Here is a 22,197-nt window from a genome sequence, read left to right as displayed (position 1 = left end):
CCCGAGGGGGAGAGAAACAAGCGAAGGAAAGCGGCTGTGTAAAACGCGGGGAATCCCGTCTCAGGGGCACGCAAGGCAGCACTGTCCCCAGCAAGCAGCAGCGTGACGCGCAAACACAGGTACCCGCCTCCTAACAGACGACCGGAGCGGGGCGCGACAGCCCCCGGAAAGAGCTCGCGCTGTGGGCGCCAGCTGTGCCCTCTGCAGACTGTCGCTCCTCAGTGAGCGGTGACTTTTACGGCACCGCGTCCATGAGAAATAGACGGCGATGGCTCCGACCACCGTCCGCCGTCACCAGGCCAGGCTGCCGTGAGCGCCGCAGCGTCACGTGACACGGGATCGGGAGTCCTGACTTCGGCCGGTGCGGGACGCGTAGGCGGGGGATGCTTTCTTCCGAACAGTCACGCGGGGCCGGGGGAGACAGGTGAGAAGAGGGTCGGGGTTCCTTCCTCCCGTCTGCTGCCCTCCGGCCCAGCACCTCCCTCCTGGGGCCTGAAAGAGTCTGACGCCCCTTCCTCGAGTCTCGAGGATCCACGCGCTGGATGCCGAGCCTGCGTCTGCGGGTCCTTTACGTAGTAATGACACATCACTCCTCAAACACGCTCTCGGTGTGGTTTTGGGTCACACAAGGGTACGCATCTGCCGATGACACTTAAGATGTATGTATTTCATTATACCTTAAGTTTATCTCAAATGAAAAAGTACAAGCAAATACTAAATTCTGCTTAATGAATGACAGCTGAAGTAATTAGGGGGAAGTACTGATATCTGCGAGTCACTGTATTTTTGTCCCTCTGGACTGTAATCACTGTCCCGTGAAGGTGGCAGGTGCAGGTGTCGCATGAGGTACTGGAGGGTACGGAGGAGGACGGGAAAGGCCCAGCTCGTGCGAACACAGGGCCCCCGGGCCAGTGGTTCCGGCCTCTGCGCCTCAGTGTCCCCCGCGTGACATGAAGGTGCTGTCTGATCACAGTGTGGCTCTGAGGTTCAGCGACATGACACGCGTGAAGCCCCCATCACAGGCCTGGGGCGAGCGTGCGCTAATAAACGGGAGTCAATGATGATGATGATACAGAGTGTGACATTCGGGACGGGAAGGGCCAGCTCTCCGCCGTCCGGTCACGCTTAGCGATGGCCCCGGCCCGGTCTCCGCTTTCCACCAGTCCGAGAAGTGGTGCACGCGCCCGTGGGGGCCTCCTTCGCGCGGGGTCAACGCTGGCTATATACTCCCTATTTTTTACTAAGAATGAACAAAACTTTAGCCAATCACGGGTTTGGTCTGTTCCGTAAAAAATATCTTGAACAATAAAAAAAACAGTGCAAACCTACAACGCATAAATATCTGTCTTTTACGTTATAGATTGCACGATGTACGTTAAAAAGAACAACATCCCTGGAAATTCTGCGAGTGACGGGCTACATTTCTTAAAAAACTACCGAAATAACATTGACATTACCGTGTCTCATAAACGAATGTGTTTTGTTTGTTTTCACTTTTTTACCTGGAGATATTACGGAATTCAAGTCTCAAGAATTCAATCGGCATTATTTTTGATATGTGAGGGGCAAAGAAAAATTTCATTTCTAGCCAGTGTAAAACTTTACTATAGGGTTTTTCACCTTAAAATTGCTTCCATGCATTTTTAAATCAAAGTCTTCATTCTATTAAAATGTTTTAAATCATTCTCTGCAGAAAATCGGGGTGCAGAATTGAGCATTTTGGAAAACACATCAGCAGATCCGAGAGACTTCTCTGCCACAGTGTTTTCGACCAGGACGAGATGTCCCGCAAATTCCAACGTGCGTCGTCATTTCTGTGGAACTGCACTTTGGTGGACTCGATAGGGCCGGGCTGTCTCCACACAGCTGGGCTCAACACTCAAGTTCAAACGCAGAGCCCCCGTCAGCTACCCAGCTTGAAATTTCTCTCAGTGAATGGAGGACTCCATCAGTGCATCCCCTCGCTCCGCAGGAGAAAATGGATAGGCCACTGTCTGTGCTGGCATAATAAAGCCTCTATCACAAAGAATAAACAACTAAATGAACAGCAATAAACTTAATTTGCACATTAGATATGCTTTTCCAAGTTCCGACATTTCAGCTGAATATAATGCTGAAGCAATGAGGCCTATAATTGAACATCCAAAACTTCTCCAGTGGGGAAACAAAAACAAATGTTGCCTGCAGACCAGATCGTTTTTATAGCCTGCTGTTACTCTGCTTTTTAATAATTTTCCAAATGCCAGATCGAATAATTTCTCCTTTTATGTGATTTTCATCTACTTCTCGGTGCATGTAATTTGAAGCCGAGTCCTCCAAAATGAAGACCCTCACTTAAGCTCTCTCTGCTCCCAGCCGACTTCCCGTTTGTGCTCATGGAAGATGGCCCTCGATCACACTGGGCGTCTTCAGAGGCCCTGGCATGGCCGGCTAATTGGACTCGCGATGTCTGAATGCGAAGTTGCCTCCCCCTGTCGCCTTAGCAAAATAGACGCACCATGCAGATAACTTCGGAATCCTCTGAAAGCAGATAAGCTGTATCAGCCCAAAACTAAGCCGGACGGCTCTTCCTCTCCGAACTGTGATTGTCTTACATGCTATCTAACAGCAACATTTCTTGCGTGACTGAGGCTGATAAGGAAATTCAAGAAGAGATGATTGGTTTATCAGCTTTACTGAAATTTCTCATTTGCTCCTTGCCATCCTATTACCAGTAAGGTCGCTACAGGCTGATCTTGGTTTGGGAAACACAGTTGTATCGGACTCTGTGATGACAATCAGACGAGCATTGTACACGAGCAAACACTCACGCTAACCCATTTTCACAAACATCCAGATGACTTCCCTCCCAACAGTCCAGAAAATGGCTGAATCGATGCATACAATTATAATTACTATAATTCTTTCTCAGATTAAAGCTTCCAATTTGTAGGCTGCAAAATAATAATTCGCTGGCAGTGATACCTTCACCATTTCTGCATGAAAGGGAATGACAGACAGCAGTCTCGTTAAGGGGGTATGATGATAACAGGCTTTTCTTTGAACTGGATTTGCATAGCAATCCCATGGTTTAATCAAGATTGTGCATTATAGATCAGTAGTAAAGCAAAGTTCTTAGCGATGCTTTTACTCATCCTGTACACGCATTTTGTGTTTATGCAGTTTTTTAAAATATATTTGTGCCATCATGTACGTGTGTATTTGTGTAACACACAGTGGTCCTTGTCAATGGCAAAGAAGCAGAAGATCCTGGGATGTGGATATTTCATGGGGGTAAAACAACAAACACAACGACCTTCCGTTATCAGATACAGACGAGTGAAAATAACTCGATATTTATGCAAACTAAATATGTCCTTTCTGCACACGAGGGAGGCTCTGGTCTGTGCGAAGGTATCAGAACACTGAGTTCTCCCCCAAAAGCCTCTAGGATTTTCATACAGCTTCACATTTGAAACCCCTTGCAGACTAAGTTCTCTGTCTACCAGAAATACAGAAATACAGACGCTTACGCCAGGAAGGTGAAAATTTAGAAATTTGTTATTTTCCTCTGACGCTCGTTAGTGCAAAGTATTCTAAGATGCTTAAACCTGGAACCACCAAAAAACTCGCAGATTTTAGAACAAGGAGTCGGGACGGAAATTACCCCTGGGCACGAAGGCGTGTAAGATGACACCTTTTCACTCGCTCAATCGGCATTTGTTGAACTCGCGCGGTTCCCGGGATGTGTGACACCCCTGCCTTCTTTAAGTTCTTTTCCAGAGGAAAGGAGGGATGGAGGAGAAACGAGAGACTTAGCAAATTGTGAATTATATAGTTTGTGGAAGATGAAGCGTGTCACAGAGAGAGTGGAAAGATGGATGTGACTAGGAATGCAGATCGGGACAATTTTGTTTCAACAGACCCGGCAAAGAACACCGAAAATAAACAAAAATATAAGTCAGTTTTTTTTTTAAACCGAGCAATCTTATTTAGTTATTTTCTGACTTGTAGAAAGAGCAAAGTACCTGGGGACAATGGCATGTTTAATGGAATAGCCCAAATATAGACTGATATGTTTTCATTCCAAGAACTAGAAGCCTATCTAGCAAAAACGTGGCTATGCCACGCGTCGGAAATAACCAGCCGCTGCCTTGAAACGAGGCACAGCCCGCTGCCCCCGAGTTCTCAGAGCAATCGGAATCTTCTGCTCTCCTCAACTCCACTGCCGACGGACGGCATCATGCTGCCGAAGGCTCGAGAAACACTTGAGGAAGAGAAACACCCACCCGCCCCATCTACCCGCTCATTATCGTTTTCCTTAACCTCCGCGGCGAATTCTTGCATTTAAGCAACAGAACCATCGGTCCGGCTCGCCGGTCCCCGGTGTTCTACAGAAACTTTCTTTGAGAAAGGACGTTTCTGGGGCTGCTGTGTTCCGTCCCCTTATTTCACACCTGAGGCCCCCACCCCGTCTCAGGACTGCTCCAGACATGGGGAAATCAACGGCTTTTTCTCCTCCAACCCCCCGTCAGCCTTCTGCTGTAATAAAGTGAAATCGAGCCACCTCTCCCTTCTTAATTTGAAATGAGGTGATAAATCTCTCTCTTTTTTTCTCCCTTAATGGACATGTTATTCCTTTAAACACAAAGCGTTCCCACTCGTCAGTACGTGGCTGCACCAAGAGCTTTCTGGAGAAGCGGCCGTCAGTAAGCACAGCCCCAGCCCACTCTTCAAAACATCGAGTCCACCTCCGTCTTAAAAACCCGATAGGAAGACTGTCCCAAGGAAGCGGAGTTTTTCAAAATGTGCCACGGCAGTTGGATTTCGACCCTGGCCGCATCCGTCACGCTGCCCGCGCGCTTCAGACGACTATGGGCACAGTAACGAGACAAAGTGGCAGAGACACGGCAGAGACACCCTTCCCTGAGTGAGGCGCGAAGCGTAGCGGCTAAGTCTTTTGTACCGAATACATTCATTTTTAAATAGAAATGATGATCAAACACCCAATGCTGAATTTAATCCTTTGGGCTGAGTTAGCCGCTCAGACTACTTCATCAGGACAGTCGTCGTTATCATCCAGGTGACAAGGAAATGATCAAAGTGACGTGGCTTCCAGGAAACACGCAAGCATCGTGAGCCGAGGCTCGATCGGGCGAAGCAGCAACATCAGGGCCTGGACTCTGACTCGAACGACGTCCCCGGCGACTGACCCGCCGGGTGCGTTCGGAGCGACCGTCACGCAAGAGCCTGAAGAGAGGACGCAGCCCTGTCGCCCCCAGCCGTCTGCTGTCATCTGCCCTCTGATGGGGACATAATGATGACGCACGTGGACGCTAATATTTAATATTTTTCTCTTTGAAAAAAATCGCTTGTTATAGTGTATGCGAGAGTCTGCATTTCACTTATGCGCCTAGAGGTCCATAAATAAATGAACTGGTTATGTACTCGGCAGCCTTCTATGCAAGTAATTGTTCCATACGAAATGAGAGTTTCTGACAGAAACTTAACCAAGAAAAATAGTATCCACCGACTTTATCGAAATGTCCACGTCCCCCACCCCCCACCCCCACGCGGGCATTCGTGGGATTTCAGATATTTCAGAAGTGGCTTTGAATTCTGCCCAATTTCCCACTGATGGCATTTGGACGGCTGAAGCATTGACCCCGGCCCTGGTCCCCCACTGGCAAAGGGCACTTACTATTGATGAGTACAGGGACACGCTCAGGTTAACCGTGACACGCCCGCCGTGACGCAGGGGTGACGCTGTGCGCGAGGCCGTGACACGCGTACTTATCTCCCGTGCTCGCCAAGCACAAATGCAGGTGATAAGGTACCTTTTACGACCAGGCCGCCGGTGTCCTTGGCGACGCCAAACTGATTCGTCGCGGTGCACGTGTAGGGCCCGGCATCGGACCTGGTCACGTTATGCATGGCGAGGCTGCCGTCCTCCGAGACGTACACTCTGAGAAGGAAACACGCAAGCATCGGCAGTGAGGCTTCTGAAAGTCCGTCAGACTCAACCTCTCATCCGCATTTCAAACCGCGGGCGCGTGTGACATACGCATGCATCCCTCGCCCGTCATTCCGCTCTTCCCTCCGCCGTCCCCGAATCCGCGTGTGAGAACCAATGCCCCGAGCTTTGCTCTGACGCAGCGCTGATGACTTTCAAACCGTCACCGGAATCGTCAGCGCTGCTTTCGACGCACGTGGAACATCGCACGTGCTTGGCGCCGCGACGCGTTCGCGTGTTTAGTAACGGATGGGACTGTTTACACCGCGGTTTGAAAAGCCACCGCCCCGTGGAAGTGAACTGGGCCTTGGAGAAACGCCAGGCAGTTTCCGCACGGTTGAGTCCGTGCCTCTAGAGACCCGGTCTCGTTTGGCACTTCCGGCCACTTTCAGAGCGCTCGACCACAACGCCTGTGAACGCTAGCGACTCGAAGGGACCACTCATGTGGCTCTGAAGCCAAAGGGCCCAGCCCCCCGCGTGGCCTACTGCACCCATCAGGGGAAGGGAGACATGGGCGGGCTGAAGATTCATGAATAGGACTGAATTAAACGTTCTCGAAACTCGTGCAGGCATAGAGCACACGCTGGAGGGATAACTCCTTAAAAAGTTCCAAGCTTTTACAACATGATTCTTATATTTTCTCTGAAAATCAGAAATAGTGAAAAGCAAACATCAGAACCCCATTGTCATCGGGGGAACCCCAAGATTGGTTTCCTGACCATATCGCCATCGAATGCGTTTATGAGACAAAAAATGGGAAAAACCAAATCATCCGCTCGGTTTTCTGTCTTATAAATTGAATTAGCGAGCTTTTATAAACGCATCTCTAAAAACGCTAGTGGGTCGTCAGAACTATACAAAAACAAGTGATGAAAAATGATTTTTAACGCCGGTAGTTTGAAGGGGAAGAGAGGCCAGACAGTCGGCCCGCACGCCATCCACGCACAGCAACAAAACCGTGCTCCCTGTAGTGCGATGGATCAGCGTGTCTAACCTGTGTACTACGCGCGATGTGGCTAATACAATTAATTACCCAATTTGAAACACAGAGAATATCAGCTCACTACAATTTGTATAAAACCGGCCACTGATGCTGGGTTTACTATTATTAGACAGGTTCTGCATCCTGTCACCAAGTGAGTGGAAGGGACCACAGCTGGGTTTAGAATGGTCCACAGTACATAATCAGAATTTTTTTAAGTCATTATCTTGGAGTAGTTCCCAGCAGCAGACGTTTGCTATCTGATTTAATTTCTGAAATGCCTGGTTTCTCAATCCCAACGTTCATTAACAATTAGATCGCACCGTTATTGACACAGTAACAGAGCTATTCTGCTATGCAGTACACTTGGGCTAAATGCAACTTCTTGTCTGATCTAATAAGAGGTCACTGTGAGAAGCATTTGGGCGCATTATCTACCTCTAGAATTTAGGAAGAACTAGGAATTTTTAGCAACATAAACAGTAAATTTTGGCAAATAAAATATTTTAATGATTAAAAATACGAATCTGTTGATATCTAAAGACCATCAGACCCATTTCCAAGCTAGCAGTACCGGTGTTTATACGTCGCATAATTTTTCACTTATCTTCCAGAAAGGAAGCATCCACGTTAACAGAGGTTTAGTATTACTCCAAGTTCACCCCCTTTTAAGGCTTTTGATACTTGTTCAATCACGTTTGCTAATTTGAATTGTCATCATTGAAGCCATTTATTTCCTTTGAAATCTTAATCAGTTGGTTAGTATTTCTCAAGAGGCTACTACTGCTTGAAATGCTGGGAAGGCAGACTAACTGGGAAAAGATAAAATGGGCCTGAGACGAAACAGCGCGTGAATTTAGAGAACGGGTGGAAAGTTACGTCGATTACTGCTGGCCTCACGCGTCCAGCACCACCGCCCGGCCAGGCTTGTGGCGAACCAACTCTGTGTGTTCACGGTGATGCTCAAGGCGCTTCTGTTGAGCGATCGTAAACTAACTCTGCATGTTCACAGTGATGCTCAGGGCGCATCTGCTGAGCGATCGTAAACTAACTCGGTGTGTTCACGGTGATGCTCAGGGCGCGTCTGCTGAGCGATCGTCAGATGCCCTCAGTGTTTGCGTCTCAACGTGTGTCTCATCCAGACCTCGCGAATCAAACGCTGTGTTTAGTGTTTCACCCAGGGACTGCTGTGCACTATAACGTCTGAGAAGCACCGGTCAATTCATCACAAATCACACATTAGTCTGGAAAGACTATTTTTATTCCTAAGGACCCCTCTTATTTTCATGAGATCGATGCACAAAAATGTATGAAAGGATACAAAAGTGAGATTTAAATAATTTATGAAAATAACCAAACTAGCCACCAAACTGATTCGTCACTTGTCAAAAATATATAATTAAACATTAATTCTCCCAAGTGACCTAGGATATAGAAGCCAGATATTTAACCATAACTAGAGATTTTATCACGTGATAAGAACTATAAATATATTTCAACTTATTTAATGTCTTTTCATTAGAAAGAGATATTAAAATATAGTAAGAAAACTTAATCTGTGACTATTAAATAGAATCGAACCACCTAATTGTAACTCTAATTTTATGCAGAATAATTAAACAAAAATTTTAAAGAGAAATGGGAATTTCGAGTCTGTCACATACCAAACCTGGCTTTGCAGTAATGATAAAAATAAATACATCTAAGATTAAATGGTACAAAGCAACGAACATTTTCAGGCGAGGAAGAATGGACATGCGAAAATTAACTGGAACATTTTAATCGATGGTTTTGGTAATCTAAAGAGCAAGATAAAGACTCATTTCTTTATTTTAGAATATTCTAAAAGATATTCTATCCTTCTTTTGGAATGTGTTAAAAGTTCCTTTAAATGGGATCTGGGGGCGTGGAAAGGGACACGTGAATACAATATATTAAAATATTCTATCTTTATTCCATGTAAGCTTCCCTGGCATTTAAAAACAAGAGGGACGCACGTGTAGATAGCCTGGCTATCTGAAGAAAAAGGGCATCATTCCGGTGATGAAAATGGAGATGCGCACAAGCAATTAGGGCCGGAAACCTAGTTCTGAGAAGAAAGCGGGAGACGATAAAGCGATCGATGAATGTAACCTACGTATGGAATGTGTATTTACATCAGGACCGAACGCTGAGATTGAACCATGAGACCACAGATCACAAAGGCACCTGTGGGGCACGTGGGCGCCGGGGCGCACGGAGACCTTCCGCAGCTCCACGGGCTCTTTGATTAGTGCGTGTTTGGACACGGGCAATGCCCACTCACTCTTCCTTCCCGATTCATTCTGCGCGTAGTCACCAAGCACCTGCTGTGCCCAGGGCACCGCGTGAGGAACTGCAGTGGGGCTGTGGGGTGACAGGCCGCGAGCTCCTCCATGGATCCCCTTCCCCTGTCAGTCGCAGGCAGGGTGTGAAGGGCTCCTCGGAGCTGGCCGGGCACCGGCCCTCCGCTGAGGGGAGGAATCTCCACTCAGCGAACCCTCCGGCCACAACCCTGGGCTCACCACCATCATCATCCCCACTGGACGAGTCAGGGGACTGAGGTGCCGGAAGAAGCAGGAGCTTGCTCGGGGTCCCCACCTGGTGGTGTAGGCCCAGGACCCTGCCCCAGCCTTTCTCCAGTCCCCGAGGCGCAGTTTACAAGCGGTGAGGTCAGCGAGGGTGCACACCTGAGCGTCAGGTATTTACAGGTATGCTTGGAAGTTACGTATTTGGGTGGCCTTAACATGGGTGGCCGCACTGCGACCCGGGAGGGCCACTGCCCCCTGGAACGTGACGGCGTTGGTGCGCGCGTGCGCACGGGTGCCTTTCTCGGGGTCACTGGTGTTTCTGCGATCTTAAAGGTGAGTTTGCTCTCCCTGCTATTGGGGCGTTTGAAGCTTAAGCGCTTTAACCTGTGAGGTGATAATGACGTTAATGCTGAGGGTTGTCTTTCTACTTGTCTTAGGCCATTTTCTGCAGTTATGGTGTCATCACAGAGCAGGCAAGGACACGGGGTTTGGGGACAAACTGCTTGTGGTGCCATCTGAGCTCTCCACCTAATATCTGTGTAACCGGGGCCAAGTCATTCAACAGTCCAGGCCGTCGGCTTTCTCGTCGGGGACACGGGGACACTTCCATTACCTGCATCACAGGGGAACAAGGGGTAAATGACAGAAACCGCGTTAAATGCTTAGCACTACGCCTGGCTCCTCGTTAGCGGTCGGCAGGTGGGTTTAATGAGCCAGTTTCCCGTCTGGATGAAGAATGCAGGCGCTTCCACGATGCCACGGACAGAAAAACGGGGACGGGGGACGCACCGGGCCGCAGTCCAGTCCCAACAGAGGGACCCGAGAGGCAAGTGCCAGCCCTTGGGAAAGGAGACCGACGCCAGCGAGACTGTGCCCAGCCCCGCCTCTCTACCCAGCACCGGGCGGAACGCGCCCTCCTTCCTGTCCGTGTCCTTGACGCTTTATCTTCCTGATGCACAACGTCCGCGGTTTTATTTGGGGAGCGATCCTGGCGTTGCTAGGAGACCGGATCGATTAAATGCCAGCGATCGATTTTACTCCTCTTCCCGCTGATACTAGGACTCGCCCTGGCCGGACTCCAGGCTCAGACCGTGTTCTGATCCTCTCCTCTGTCCTTCCTCGTGCCGAAGCCTGGGGACCCGGTGTCCCACAGGACTCAGCGGCACGCCGGGGGCCTTTGTGAACTCATGGCTGTCAGTCCCTGGACGTGCTTCGTTTTGGTGTCGCCGAGCTGATACCCGCCTCACGTACGTTCCTGCCAAAACTCTTCCGCTATGACCATTTCGCAGCTGGGAGGTGACACCCCTCCTCTCAAGTCTCTGGTCTCAAATGTCCACTTAATCAGATATATGTCAACTGTACACACAGCCGAATAGAAAAGTTTCCTCTGAATTACCAAAGCCGAGTGTTCCATTTGGATGACCGAATCGCAGATTAAGGTGCCTGCATTTAGAATGTTCTGTAAAAACTGGGGCCTGAAGACATTTCCACGTGCAGACGCATCGCGGTCGCTCTCTGCCTCCCACCGCATTCCGAGAACATAAAGGGAGAAATTCAGAGCTGCGAGCCGCGTCTGGCAGCCGAGCGACACCGGTAGATTTTATAGTGGCGTGGGACAGTAGAACATGCAGGAAACTGAGCCGCCGACACGTGGGAACGTTTCAAGGTTAACTGATGCGCCGAAGGCAGACTAAACGGAGTGTGTGAACGTAAACGCGCGTCCGTCTCCCCGGCCGTCAGGGGCTGCAGGAGGATGCACGGAAGACTGGGCAGCCCCCCGGCCCCTCTGCCTGACTTCGGACCCTCGTCTGCTACTGGGTGAGCCGCGGTGAACAGAACCCCAGGAAGACACACGACCGCGACCAGTGAATCCTCACAGGAGTCTTCTGCCTGCTGCGTGTGGGTCAAGTTTTGTGTCAGTCTAAGGAACTCTTGAAAGACTAACGTGAAATCTTTACCCTTGCTTTCCGTCATTGCACGTGACATCTGTTCGTTAAGACCTTGACAAATATAACAGATTTTATTAGCGTTCGCGTCTACTCTTCACTACAACTAGTTGACTGTCTCCCATCTTTAATTTACCTACATGGAGAAAATAGATCTGTATATTTAGATTGCAGAGTGTGGCTGGAAAATGAGGAAGAGTCTGATTTCTTTGCCTGATAAGAACCATGTCCTATCACGAAGTTCAAGGACATCAAAGATCAGCACCAGCTATATTTCTGAAACTGAGAAAAAGTAGGACATGGGGCAATTACAATTTCTTACTGTTGAAAGTAGAGCAATTCTGCTATTTTTATAGTCAGATTATTAACTGGAGCATTGCTTCCAGTTTTGTCTAAAGATAATGCTGTAGACCATGAAATTTTAATTGACTGTCTAATTTTACTGATTTCTAGAAAATGTAAAATAAATTGGATTAAAATGAGTTAGATAAGAAATAGAAAAGGATGTATAAATTTCGGCTCTTCACAATTTAGGTTTCAGGTAAAATGTCCCACTGGAACGCATTTTAGATCAAATATTGATATTACAGTTTAATAATTTCAGCACCTGATGATCGTAGCTAATGTGTAATATCCATGCTAATCTCAATGTCATATAATAAGCTATCTTCTAAAAATTCCTTATTTTAACAAGCTACAAAAAGTGACGGATATGATCTACAATCAAGAAAACACCAAAGCTTGCTCCCTTAAATCAAAATAAAGTTTCTTCTTTCCATCTTTCATGTCAATACCTTGAAATGACTCTAATGGCAATAGACACAGAAAATAGCTCACACCTCTCACCAGAGCAATTTCAAAGACCTAATCGGTGGATTAATGAAAACCTATTTTGTCAGACCTCATTAGATTATCAGAGTAGTAAAAATCCAAAAGAGATAACCCAGTAAAAGAGACAGAGAGAGAAAGAGACAGAGAGAGAGAGAGAGAGAGAGAGACAGAGAGACAAAGAGAGGCAGAGAGTGAAATGAATTGCTATCTCAAGAGAGAGAATTGAATGGGCCACAGAAAATAAAAGGCAGCCTCTCTACTAAGCGACATAGGTCATCCTCAGCAAATCGCAACACTCTTCCGACCTTTAGTCAGTTCTAAACAAGAGGTAACGTGCACCAGGACAGTCAAGAAGTAGGAAGAAGGTCCTCTCTTATTGGCCTGTTGGGAAAGGGCCCCGTTGTTCTCAGAGAGGACCACACGGTCACGGTCACGGTGTGCAGATCTCCCTTCGAGCGCGTCATTCCCAGACTCGCGGGCGGGCAGCCGAGTCTCTGCCCTGCGCCCGGAGAGCGCGCGCTGGCCGCCCTGCCTACCGCGATCCCAGCCAGGCCCCTAAGCCGACACCGATGGCCTCTGTTCCAGACACTGTCGCGTCCCCGGAGGGGTACACCTGTTACCCCTGATGAACCCACACTGACACGTCACAGTCACCCAAACAGCTCGGCTCCCCCCAGGGCTCCCCCGTGGTGTCACGCATTCCCCGAGTTGGGAAAAATGTGCAATGGCACGTACCCTTCTCTATAGTATCATCCGGGTCTTTCACTGTCCTAAAAATCCACGCTCCACCGACCCGGCTTCCTCATCCCCACTGCCTGGCGACCACTGACGTCTCATTGCCCCACAGCTCTGCCTTTTCCAGAATGTCGTACAGTCGGAATCACACAGCGCGGGGCCTTGCAGGCTGGCGTCTCTCGCCCGGTCGTGTGCACGTGAGGTTCCTCCATGTCTTTTTATGACTTGCTAGCTCGTTTCTTTTCAGCGCTGAATGACAATCCATTGCTTGGATGGACCACGATTTATTCATCCATCACCTACTGAAGGATGTTTTGGCTGCTTCCAAGTTTGGGCAATTATGAAAAAAGCTGCCACAAACATCCATGGGCAGGTTTCTGTGTGGACAGAATTTTTCACCTCTTTTGAGTAAATGCCAAGGAGCGTGGTTTCTGGATTGTGTAGTAAGAGCGCGCTTCGTTTTGTGGGACTGCCACACTGTCCCCACCAGCGGTGGGCGGGAGTTCCCGCTGCTCCCCGTCGCCAGTGTGTGATGTCGTCACTGTCAGGATTTGGGTCATTCTGGCAGGAGGGGAGTGGTACCTCGACGTTGTTCTCATTTGCATTTCCCTGATGGCATCCGGTGTGGAGGGGCTTTTCACATGCTTCTTTGTCACCCTTCTATCTACTTTGGTGAGGTGTCCGTTAAGGTCTCGGCTCATTTTAAATAATGTTGTTTGTTTTCTTAGGATTTCTTATCCTTTATCGGGTGTCTTTTGCAAATATTTTCTCCCAGTCTGTGGCTTAACTTTTCATTCCGTCGACGTTGTCTTCCACAGAGCGGAAGTCGCGTTTGTCCTGTGTTTCCTTCATGGATCTGCCTTTGGAGATGTAGACGACACGTCGTCGCCACACCCAGGTCATCCAGCTTTGCCCCTCTCCTGCCCTCCGAGGGTTTTATCATTTCGCATTTTCCTTTTGGGTCTGTGATCCTTTGTGAGTCGGTTTGGGGGAAGGGTATGAGGTCTGCGTTTACATTTATTTTTTTTTTCACGTGGGCATCCAGTTATTTGGGCTCCTCCATTTCATTGCCTTCGCTCCTTCACCATAATTTTCTTTTTAGACGAGTCTTCACTGTCTAAACGGACGGTGAGCTCAGGGGCAGTTCTGAGGCCACGGGCTCGCGTCAGCCTTGGCCCCCTGATCTCCTTCCCCTTTCGACTGTGTTGTTTTGGGAGCACTTGTTTAGCTTGATTTCTATGTAAACACTACATGTAAAATGGGGATAACCATAGCACCAGTTTGTTGTGTGAATCAAAAAATCTGTATTAGAAATGCTGAGCATAAGTCTAGAATACAAGGAGTGTCCCCAACACGGTGGCCGTTATTCTTTCTTTCTTTCTGTATCCTTAGAACACTGGCAATTCCTGGGTACTTAATTAATATGTATTTTCTCATTGTATCTACTCTGAAATCTTGGCTGTTTCTTTCTAGGTCTGGATGTATGTTTATAAACTCTATCAGTAAATTTAGTGAACTAACAGAAACTCAGTCAAATACCTTATTTGTTTAAAAATAAAAACTAGTTATCGGTATGAGCACGGTGGTTATTTGGCTAAGTGACTTCGCTGAGTTGGCTACGCTGTGCGACATAGCACAATAGTGTAGGCCCAGAGTTGCCTTCAAACCAGCGTCGTCGGGGGTAAGACCTGTGCATATGGACCGCACCATCAGGGTCCCATAGAAGCTCTCCTAGAATTGTTTTAATTATGTTAATGTGGACCCCGTTGGGGGCGCCGCATTATTTAATTGGTCCACAGAAAACACAGCGATAATAGTGACGGTGTTTCCTTAGCCTCCGTCCGCGCTCCCTACAAATAAGCGGCTTCCCTGCCTCATGTTGAGCTACGTCGGGCAGAGTGTTTACTCGTGTCTGTGTGGTTGGGTGGGGGAGGGAGGGAACCCAGACACGAGCGGAAACCTGCGTGGAGTGGCGTCTCAAACCGGCCGCATGACCCAGTCCATCTTGCTGTGTCCTGTCGGAGAGTGTGCTTGGTCCGGTGGCGGGGGAAGCCCAGGCACACATGGGGACCCTCCCGTGCCCTGTTTCCCCACGCTCGACAGACTAGAAGAACGTACATTTCAAACAGGTGAAATAACTAACGATACGCTTCCCATGAACTGATTGATCGGAGGTGACTCGGGGCCACCAAGCAGCCAACGCCAAGGGCTTCGTGGGCCGAGGACGGGGCGGTGCTGTCACGTGCACATAGGACACTGACTCAGACACTTGCGGTCTACACGGAAATAATGCTATTGCTGCTGTCGGAGCCTCATTTTTTTTTTAAGTCCCTGGTTTCTGCAGTACGTTTTATGCCTAATGCGTAATTACTGGTCTAAACGACCAAATGTTTTCAAAGTTCAGTTTCTAGTTCAACCACCCTAAACCCCAAAGCAGCAACCAGGAGTCAGATATCCAGACATTAGAATTCATCAAAATGTGACTCCTGTTTAACATACACAAATAATTTAAGCGCCAGCTTTGTAGTGGCTGACATACAACACAAACACAGACTCGGGGTGACTGAATTATGACACAAATTAGGAGGTGGCAGATGAGAGCAGTTGCTAAATAACATAATTATTTGGTGTCATGATGTGTCTTTATTCCGGAGGCTTGCCAGGGTGTGCTGCTAGGCTGATTACCATAAAATGTTCAGAAAATGTGATTTAACATTAACAAAACGGCATCAGACGGAGAGCTTAGCTGGATTAATCCAGCGAAAGAGGCCTAAAAGGAATAACTTGCTGTTTAGTAGGAGAGAAAAATAATAAAGAAAAGTGTCTCCGTTTGCTGCAGTATCTTTGATGCCTGAGGAGATACGAATGGGGAGTCGCACAGATTCATACGCTGACCTGCCTCGCAGCCCGAGCAAAGCGAAAGAAAAAGCAAGACATTATACGGTTGGCAAAGGACAAAAGCGTTGTGAACACAGGACTTCAAAGAAAGATGTTAAGGGCGTGCTCCCAGAATAACGAGGGGAGAACCGATGGAAGACAGTGGAGGGGAGGTTTGTGCAAAACGGAGCAGAGAAGTCTGAACGCTGAGGCCATCCGGCCAGCTCTTTATGACCTTCGTGATGATGAGCCTCCTGCGAGATTTCCTCAAGGCTTTGAAATTCTGCGAATGTGAAGTTTTCACCGCCGCGTGCTTTGAGAGAGACAATCCTCAAATACAGCCGGGTGACCTTGAGCTAGCAACTTTGTCCCCGAGGTCCTGGGTTCTCTCGGGTATAAAAAGGGATGGAGTGGGCTGTTAACTCACTCCGGGTCTGTAACCGGCGGTCTCAGAATGGGAGGGTCTGGGAAACGCTTCGCCCTACATCTTGAAAGCAGACGGTGCTTGTGGAGTTTCCAGTTCTGGAAGAGTCCTTTGCCTGCTCATCTTCTGTATTCCTCAGAGTCTACAAAACTGAGTCCACAGACGCGGCGGAGAATGGGGGGTGGGGCTCGACGCGGATGTGAGCCCTTGTCTGCTAACTCCAATTCTGTTTTCTTAATTATGATACATAAGTTCATACCCAGATCAAGTCCTTTATTAAGCTTAGGAAGTTTATCATTATTCGTTATTATCATTATCAAGAGACTCATGGTCAAGTACAGGAAGAAGAGATTTCTGGCTGTCTCGGTTAACTTACGCTGAGACAGAGTGAAAGTATATGCAGTGAAGAGGTCTGAGCATCCCGTTAGTCATCAGGGCCAGCTGCTGGATGACTTGCCAGATGGGGTGCGTCTGTACTTTGAGGAGTCATGGGGGGTGCGTCATGAGTTTCAGAGAAATCCCCATAACCCTGGAACTGGCACCAGTTACGGGACTGACCGTGGAGTGAGTAGCCCCATAACACATCTGTTCCCCTATTTTTTCCCTGAGAAAATTCCCCAATGCCAGGTGAGTCGGTGCCCACCTGGCCTCCTGTAAGCCGAGCCACCGAATGTCCACACCGTCCTCCGTCTGCGGTGACACGGGCCTCACTGCACGGGAGCTGTTGGCCTGTCTGCTCCCCCCCACCCCCCCGAGACTGAGCTCGTCCAAATTTATACACCCAGCGTGTTTCACAAAGCCTGTCAAACTGGATGGCAGCTGTGCTTATAAATAAATGAGTAGTTTGACAAGTCACACGCGAGAATCAAGTTTGTCACTCTAAATCAGTAATTCTCGAACTAGGCTCTCGGGAGACCTCGGCGATTCTTGGGGCGCACAGGGGCTGCGTGCCGGTGAGGGGGCAGGGCGGGCGTGAGTGACGCGCTGGTTCTTGTCCCAGGACGGCCATGAGCCAGGCCGCTTCCATCAGGCCGGTTTACGAAACGGGGGCTCGCACACATTTCCGTGGGAAAAATTAAAAAGCGCCACTGAGCAAAAAGTAAAACCATGACAGAAGCTGGAAAATGTTAACCAGTGGCTAAAAACGATGCTCTAACATAGCCCGTCTCTTCGGGGTGACGGTATTAGCCAGACCGACGCCCACTCTGTGCGTCCAGCTGGGCCGTCGTCACCGTCAAGGCGGCTGTTCCGTCTCTGTGTATTTCCTTCCGTCCGCTGAGGTTCAACAGGCCCAGCAGCACCTGCAGGAAGGGGCCGGGGTAACCACACACCCCCCAAGCGACATCGCGAAGGTGGGGCGCCTTCTCGTCCACACACGTCAAGTCATCAGCTTTGCTCAAAAGTCAAACCAAGAACCGAAGCTCATTTGTACAAATTGCACTAATAACTGACCTTTTCTGCTTATAAAATTATCGCTGTTGAATATTTATGTAAACTTCGGAAGATAAAAATGTCACTCGGAAATTCCCAAAGAGCACTCAAGCAACTGGACACCATTCCAGGGCGAAACCGTACTCATGTTTCCAACACTGAAGCGAGCTGAGGACTCGAGCTGAGCAGTTCAGTGTAGGAAGCAACGTGACGGAGGAAAAAGAGATGAAATAAAGTTTTCGTGTCTTAAGTAATGTGTTTGCACCGAGCCAGGGTCTGGCTGCTGCTGCGTGTGCTACGGCCTCAGCTTCTCTTGGGAGCAGGGAGAGTAACTTATAAAAATGTGGGCTCCCCGGCGCTGCTTCCTACCTACTGACTCGACTCTCTGGGATCTGCATTTTTCATCAGGTTCTTACCTGTGATCTAATCTGAACCCAAACAACGCAGCCTGAGAACTGAGAGTGACTTGACAGTGAAGGGGGGCGCGGTCTCCCTCGCAGGAGGCTGGTCGGAGGGTGGGCTTCTCAGCTGCAGCGCGTGTCCCCCGGAAAGGCTCACCTTCGCATGGCTCTCGGGGGGCGAGTATGAACAAGGCAAGATTTTCTTACCAGGAGACAGCACAGAGGGGAGGTCGTAAGAAGCCTGGCATTGTACAGACTGCCATTCTTCCTTGGACATGGGGACATTTGGTTCATCTGCCTCTTCGATCCTCACGCTACCCGGTGCACTAAGCACTATTACGGTGAGTCGCTGAAGTGTGGACTAAGATTCGCGCGTTCCGTCAGGAAGCTCTGCGGGGCGGACGGTGGAGTCGCCACGTGCTGGCTAAAGGTGCAGGGAACAGGTGTGCGGTGGGGGGGTGGGCAGTGTCCTTCATTAAGACCGAGCACATGGGGCCTTGGACGGGGGACACCGAGAGACGTGGGGAGGGGCCAGATCAGAGGGGAGCGTCACATGTGGGCTCCCCTATCCCGGGCCCAGACCCTATTAGCTGCTGCCCCACCTGCAGGACGGGTGAGGGGTTCCGGGGAGACCGTGGCGCGGGGCTCTGCGGCCACAGGCTCCGTGAGCAGAGGAACCGCTTTTCCAGGCAGCTTAGCAAGGAGCGGAATGAAGGCAAACTAACTCGGTCCCTCCCTGGGTCCTATGCCACGGGCTTTCTAACAGGTCCTCCCCCGGGTGCCTCTTTACCTATGAAGAGAAGGTCAGCAGACCTGCTCAGGAGCTCCCTGTCGCCTCCCGGTGCAGAGCGCGCCCTGCTCCTCCCCCCCCCGCTCCCCCCTTCTCTCCTTCTTCCCCATCTCTGCTGCCCCTCCCCGCGGTCCGTCGTTCACTTAACTGCCCCCGGCCCTTTCCCACAATGGACTGTCGCATCCGAGAGGGAGGTCTCGGGTTTGGGGAGCCACGCAGGTGGACGTGGAGCGGCCCCGCCAAACTGTGGGCCTGAAGGCAAAGTATCACGTAGGCACCACCGTTAGATTCTGTGCCACCTGCGGGTTCACGTTTGTGCAAGGTGCACAGTTTGCCAAGTGCCCAGAGCCTCGCAGGGTTTAGTGGGATCACGCCATGGAACGAAGCACCCAACACCCAGGACTGGAGCAGTCTCCTTGTTCTGTTTACACCCACGCCCGTGCCCACGCCCGCGCCTACGTCCACGGCTGTGCCTACGGCCACAGCGACGCCTACGCCTGTGCCCAAGTCTATGCCTACGTCCTCACCTACGCCTGCATCTCTACCTCCATCCACACTGTCTGCGTCTTTATCTCCATCTGCATCTCCACCGCCATCTAAGCCCAGGTGGGCAGAGATAACGAAATCGGCCGCCAGGCCTCCGGCAGTGCCCTCATTCAAGTCCGTGGACTGTAATCATATTCTGAGACCAACTGCCCAAAAGAAGAATCTCCGGATTGAGTGAGTTTGGTTCTCGGTGGATTTCAAAATGTCTGTGTATTTAGCTCTTTGAGCCCCTGGGGTAGAACAGGTACCAACATAACCACATACTCTGTGGCACCTCTGTATTTCAGAAATGCATCTGAAGTCGACAAAAAGATGTGGTGTAATTTTTTGAGATGTAGAAAGTTCTGGTATACTGCCTGGCATACGAGAGGTGCTCAAAATGATTATATTCTTTATTACTGATCATTTGTCTGACATATAGCTGGATTTTATTTTATTTTAGGAAATTTGGGAGAAATGTGGTCGATACGTTTTTAGGAAAATAAGGAAGAAATATGATGATTACTTATTAATTCAATTACTATTCTTTGGATAATAGAAAAAACCCTCTCCATCTCTTAACCGTTATCGTTCAGAGCTTGCATGTCCAGCCACAGGTGGCTCGGGCATCCTATTCAAAGTCGCCTGTCAGAGGACAAGTCCGAGCCGTCTGTCCAGGGGGTGGGCCCTCCCGACAAAGTTCACGCGGCGACCCTTGAACGGGTCACCAGTGGTCACTGGGCTGCAGAGATAAATCCGGGCCTTTGGTTCCTGTCAGTTCACTTGCTAAGCGGATCCACAAGGAAAGGAAGGAACGAGTAATCAAACTTAGCAGACGTAGGGTCGGTTCCTGGGCCGCCCGGGGCCGCCCGGCGGAGGTCAGCTTCCTCGGTCTGTGGTTCTACCCCGGCGGCCAGAGGTCGGGCATCTGGGTTGGGCTAACAGCCGTGTGCCCACCCAGCGGGGCGGGCTGCTCGTGGCTCAGCCTCCCCGCACGGCCGTGCCACCTGAACTCTACGACCACCTGGGAAACGAGTGCCATTCTCACCGCTTTTCAGGGGACTTGACCCGGGGCAGTGAAGGGGAGGGACTTGCTGGACGTCCCCGCCCGCGTGGGAAGTGGAGTCGAGGCTTGGGCCCCGTCTCCTGACTCCCAGGAACTTTATAGAAAACGCTTCGTTGGGACAGGATATCGCAGCTGGCTGGACATTTTATCCGCAGCACCTAGTACAGGATGCGGGAGCGATAGGTGCTCATTACGCGTTTACGGGGTGAATGAACGAACACATCGCGGGCCTATTAATTATTCAATGAGCTTTAGGTTTAACTCCAAACCTCTTAAGGCGGGTTGATGTAAACCCAGTAAACGCTGCCTTCCCAGGATTCAGTGACCCCCAAATGCCTTCTCTAAGCATCTGCTGCCCCCGGGCTCCTGCTGGCTGCGGGGCCTCTAAGGGTGCATGAGAGAGTGAGCCTAGCGCCCCGCAGGGTAACAGTCTAGCTGCAGAGCTCTCTGTCACCTGACTGTGTCCGAACAGACCGCTCTAGCTGCTTCGACGGTTCACAGCCACCACCACGTCCGGCTCAATCGCTTGGTCACCTGGGCAAACTGGTAAAACATATAAAATTGTAACTATGGTAGAATCTGCAATCACGCGCTGCCAGGACAACGTTTCGCATTGTTCCTAGTGTGTGATTTGCATTCCGGCGTCTCTGCGTGGGTACAGGGTTTCTTGATTCCTAAAGGTGCTTTCATATTATTTTATCTTAAGTAAATCCAAGAAACGGTGACCTCCAAGAAAAAAGAGTAAATGGTGGTCTGACCCAAGGTCAAGCCACTCACCAGTGACAGAACTGGGGCCAGGAACCCCGCTTTTTAATCCCTAGGGCAGGCATTTTGTAAAACATCCGTTTGTCCCACAGGAAGGAGCTGCAGTTCTAAGTGACTGGGAGACCCCCCGACATGAGGCCGATGTCATCCGACCATCTCCTCCTCTGCAGCCTGCAACGCATCTTCCTGCCTCTCGTTGGAGGAAAACCCGCCCCCTGCGACACCCTGCTGCGGACAGAGACGCTTACGAGACGACGCTCTTATGACAGTGACGACTCCAACCCTGGCTCTCAGGCCAAGGCGAAATGTGACCGAATCAGAATTTCCGCTTAATCTGAAATCAGGTGAAATCCTGTGACAATGGCCCTTCGAAAACCAAAGGGCAGAGAGCGTTTCCCAGTCCCCGTGGGGCAGAGAGGGTGGACACGGGGACGGAGGCTGGACACCGTCTCGGCTTCCTCGCCGCCGGGCTGTGTGCCGTGCGCCACCCCCTTCGTGAGGCATGGAGGAGCCGTCAGGACGCATGCCCTGTCCTCGTGTCTCCTCGGCGGGCGGCACAGGAGGGTCCTTTTTAGGGGCTTCTCCGGATCTCCCTCGGCAGTTACTTACTCACGGTCGGAAGCTCCGCGTGGTGCACAGATTGTACCGGGAGCAAAGACGCACGTTTCCCCGCGCAGGCATTTCCAAGGCCAAGAGCTAAAAACCGTTCCCGCCTGGAGTCATGGGGAAGCTTTAAAGTGTCTGTACCTGATCCTGGCTCTTCTTATACATATGACCGTCACGCTTCCACAGAGGTGAGAGGTAGAAATTATCCTGCAATTTAAGTGAAATAATCGGCCTTTTGTGGCATGGAGAAGCGTGTGCCGGGCCTGGGTGTTCCGTC

General features: G+C 50.0%; 1 protein-coding gene across 1 annotated transcript in view; it reads right to left on the bottom strand.

Moving 5' to 3' along the window:
- The window catches only part of CNTN6 (contactin 6), a 180,684-nt gene that overhangs the window by 37,574 nt on the left and 120,913 nt on the right, over positions 1–22,197 (bottom strand). The window contains exon 10 of the mRNA XM_011380851.1: positions 5,817–5,944. Within this exon, the coding sequence (XP_011379153.1) occupies positions 5,817–5,944 (128 nt within the window). The remainder of the gene's footprint in view (positions 1–5,816; positions 5,945–22,197) is intronic.

Source organism: Pteropus vampyrus, unplaced genomic scaffold, assembly GCF_000151845.1.
Source record: "Pteropus vampyrus isolate Shadow unplaced genomic scaffold, Pvam_2.0 Scaffold409, whole genome shotgun sequence".
Lineage (NCBI taxonomy): Eukaryota > Metazoa > Chordata > Mammalia > Chiroptera > Pteropodidae > Pteropus > Pteropus vampyrus.
The sequence above is the reverse complement of the archived record's forward strand: the minus strand, read 5'-3'. Positions and strand labels throughout refer to the sequence as shown.